Below are 320 nucleotides of genomic sequence, written 5' to 3'. Positions count from 1 at the left end.
CCCATGGGGCCCCCCCACAGCAACGAGCAGCAGCAGCAGCAGCAGCAGCAGCAGCAGCAGCAGCATGAAGGACAAGATACAACACCTAAACACCCACCCCCTCCTCTTGGTGGTGTTACTATATTGCCTCCTGCTGGCATGCAGCAGCAGCAGCAGCAGCAGCAGCAGCAGCAGCAGCAGCAGCTTCACCACCCCCACCAGCAACCACCTCCTCACCCACCGCAGCCCCCGCATCCTCATCCACATGTGCTGCAGCAGCAGCAGCACCACCTGCAGCAGCAGCACCACCACCACCTGCAGCAGCAGCAGCAGCAGCAGCA

At 62.8% G+C, this 320-nt stretch overlaps 1 protein-coding gene across 1 annotated transcript in view; it reads left to right on the top strand.

Annotated features, from left to right (window-relative positions):
• EMH_0017550 (uncharacterized protein) overlaps positions 1-320 on the top strand; it is a gene marked incomplete at both ends in the record, with an annotated part of 2130 nt that overhangs the window by 984 nt on the left and 826 nt on the right. Inside the window, one exon of the mRNA XM_013500939.1 lies at positions 2-320. Within this exon, the coding sequence (XP_013356393.1) occupies positions 2-320 (319 nt within the window). The remainder of the gene's footprint in view (position 1) is intronic.

This window comes from Eimeria mitis, genomic scaffold (assembly GCF_000499745.2).
Source record: "Eimeria mitis Houghton genomic scaffold, Emh_scaff607, whole genome shotgun sequence".
NCBI lineage: Eukaryota > Apicomplexa > Conoidasida > Eucoccidiorida > Eimeriidae > Eimeria > Eimeria mitis.
This window is presented reverse-complemented; position numbering and strand designations above follow the sequence as displayed.